Source organism: Lactuca sativa, chromosome 3, assembly GCF_002870075.4.
Source record: "Lactuca sativa cultivar Salinas chromosome 3, Lsat_Salinas_v11, whole genome shotgun sequence".
Taxonomy (NCBI): domain Eukaryota; kingdom Viridiplantae; phylum Streptophyta; class Magnoliopsida; order Asterales; family Asteraceae; genus Lactuca; species Lactuca sativa.
Window position 1 is genome coordinate 89,487,385 of NC_056625.2, and position 2,375 is coordinate 89,489,759.

Sequence of the window (2,375 nt, forward strand, 5' to 3'; positions counted from 1 at the left end):
CGAGTTGGATGCGAGAACTGTAGAGGACCTCATCTCACGAAGGATTGTGACTTGGATGAAAATGGAAACAAGAAGGCGCAAGTGTTCTACTCAAGCGGCGACAGATACGACGAGAATTGGCGGAAACCAAAGAAGGAATGGCTCCCGTATGAAGAATACAAAAAGGCAAAGGAGGAGAAATACAAGTAGAAAGAGAGGGGTTTCTATCAAAAGGAAGAACTGGTTGTGGAAAAGAAAGCCGACTTAGAAGAGATGTTCACAATATTCATAGCCGCGTCCGAAAAAAGACACAATAATCATGATGCTGCAATAAAAGAGACCAGAAATATACTTAGGAATCAGCAAGCATCTATTCTCAACATTGAGAAACAGCTAGGACAACTTGCACATCAAGTGAACGAGAGAAGACCGGGTGAACTTCCAAGTAAAATCGAGAATAATCCAAGAATGGAGAATGTGAATGCTATAACCTCCAGGTATGGAGAAATTTTCACTCCTATGACCCCTGCACAGAAGGTCTCCAAGGTGCATGCAGAAAAGACAGAAGAGTCGAGTTCAGCTAAACCCGACCAAACTCGCCGAGTCCCTCTAATGGACTCGACGAGTCTATGCCCTGATGAAAAATCTGTTGTTTCCTTAAAGCCTTACAACCCTCCTCTGTCATTCCCAATCAGAGCCATACCTGATGAGAAGGTTAAAGCATATAGAGCTTTCATGGAGCATGTTAAAGCCCTTCAAGTCAACGTCCCATTTATGGAAACGATGCTTCAAACACCCAAATATTTGAACTTGCTAAAGGGTCTCTTTGCTGCTAGAAAAGATTTAGCTGAAGTCATGGAGATAGTATTAAGTGAGCTACCAGAAAAGAAGGGCGATCCGGGAAGCATCATAATTCCTTGTCAATTTGGAAATGTACTTGCTAATCAAGCGTTGACCGATTCGGGTGCAAGTATTAACTTAATGCCTTTTTCTTTCTTCAAGAAGTTGAATTTACCGGAGCCAAGGCCTGTGAATATGAAGATCCATTTAGCGGATAAGACGATTATTCGTCCAAGGGGTGTTTGTGAAGATCTCCTCATTAAGGTGGATAAATTTATATTCCCTATGGACTTTGTAGTACTTGAAATGGAAGAAGACCCCGAAACTCCAATTATTTTAGGGAGATCCTTTTTGAATACTGCATGCGCATTGATAGATGTATGCGAGTCCACACTAACATTGAGGGTAGAAGATGAGTCAGCAGTGTTTAAAGCTCAACCAGAGATTAAGCAAGAAGAAGGATGAAAAGAAGAAGTCTCATTCATTGATTTGGATGATGAAATACTACAAAAAGAACTTGCACTTTTGCTATCTTTTGGAGGAAATGATGATGTTGACAAAGACTTGGAGGAGATAGAGAAGTTGCTGAAAGGAACCGATTCAGAAAACACAGTGGGATGTGAGGAATACGCGGTGACTCGCCGAGTCTCTTTCACAGACTCGACGAGTCCATTCGAAAATCTCAGCAACTTGGATGATCTTGATCTGCTTGTTACCAGCTCCTTGCATGTTCTGGACATGAAGATTTTCCCCAATTCTTTAGAAGATCAAGCAGTAGAGGGCGGAATTGTTAAAGCATGTGGTGATTTTCAACACGTTCAAGTAGCATGCCTCGATACAATAATGCAAGAAGATGAAGACATTCCACTTGAAGTGTAACAGCCCGGATTTCAAGGTATCTTTATTGTTTATGATTTTGGTGTTTTGAGAGGGGACTCGGCGAGTCGGAGCTCAGACTCGCCGAGTAGGGACGCGATTCTGGGCGCAGGATTCGCCTGGACTCGGCGAGTCCGCGCTGTTTAATGAAACCCTAATTTCTCGGGTTTGGGACCTATTTAAAGGGCCTTATGGCTGTCATTTGTACCCAGCAGTCCATAGAGAGAAACCCTAGAGTGCTTTAGTGATTTGAGAGAGAGAAAGGAAGCATTTCTTGACCTTTGTGTGTTGTTTAGCAAAGAAGAAGGAAGTCCTAGCCAAGAGGAAGTAAAGGAGGTTGCTATTCTGTGGATTTGAAGCTTAGATCATCGATCTAAAGGTATGATTTCGGCTCATCTTCTGTTTTGTGAAGTATATTTGGATTTAGGGCTTCTTGTAGCCTTTGTTGGGTTGATTTGATGGTCAAATAGTCCCTTGCTAGTGATGAGGCTTTGGATCTGGATCCATAGAGGTCCAGAGAGCCTCATTCATCAAGCTTTATGAAGAACAATGGAGGTTATGACCTTGAGTTGTGATATTTGTTGATAATTCTTCATATATGGACATATAGAGGTTGTATGTACACCAAGTTTGGGTCTTTACGTGGTGAATCAGCCTAGGAAGGCCAGATCTATGAATTG

The 2,375-nt window shown here is 42.2% G+C and overlaps 1 protein-coding gene across 1 annotated transcript; it reads left to right on the forward strand.

Annotated features, from left to right (window-relative positions):
* The first annotated feature begins 447 nt into the window (after positions 1-447).
* Positions 448-1,284, forward strand: LOC111904737 (uncharacterized). Its single transcript, XM_023900466.1, has one exon. The coding sequence runs from the start codon at positions 448-450 to the stop codon at positions 1,282-1,284; it is 837 nt and encodes a 278-aa protein (XP_023756234.1).
* The last annotated feature ends 1,091 nt before the right edge of the window (positions 1,285-2,375 follow it).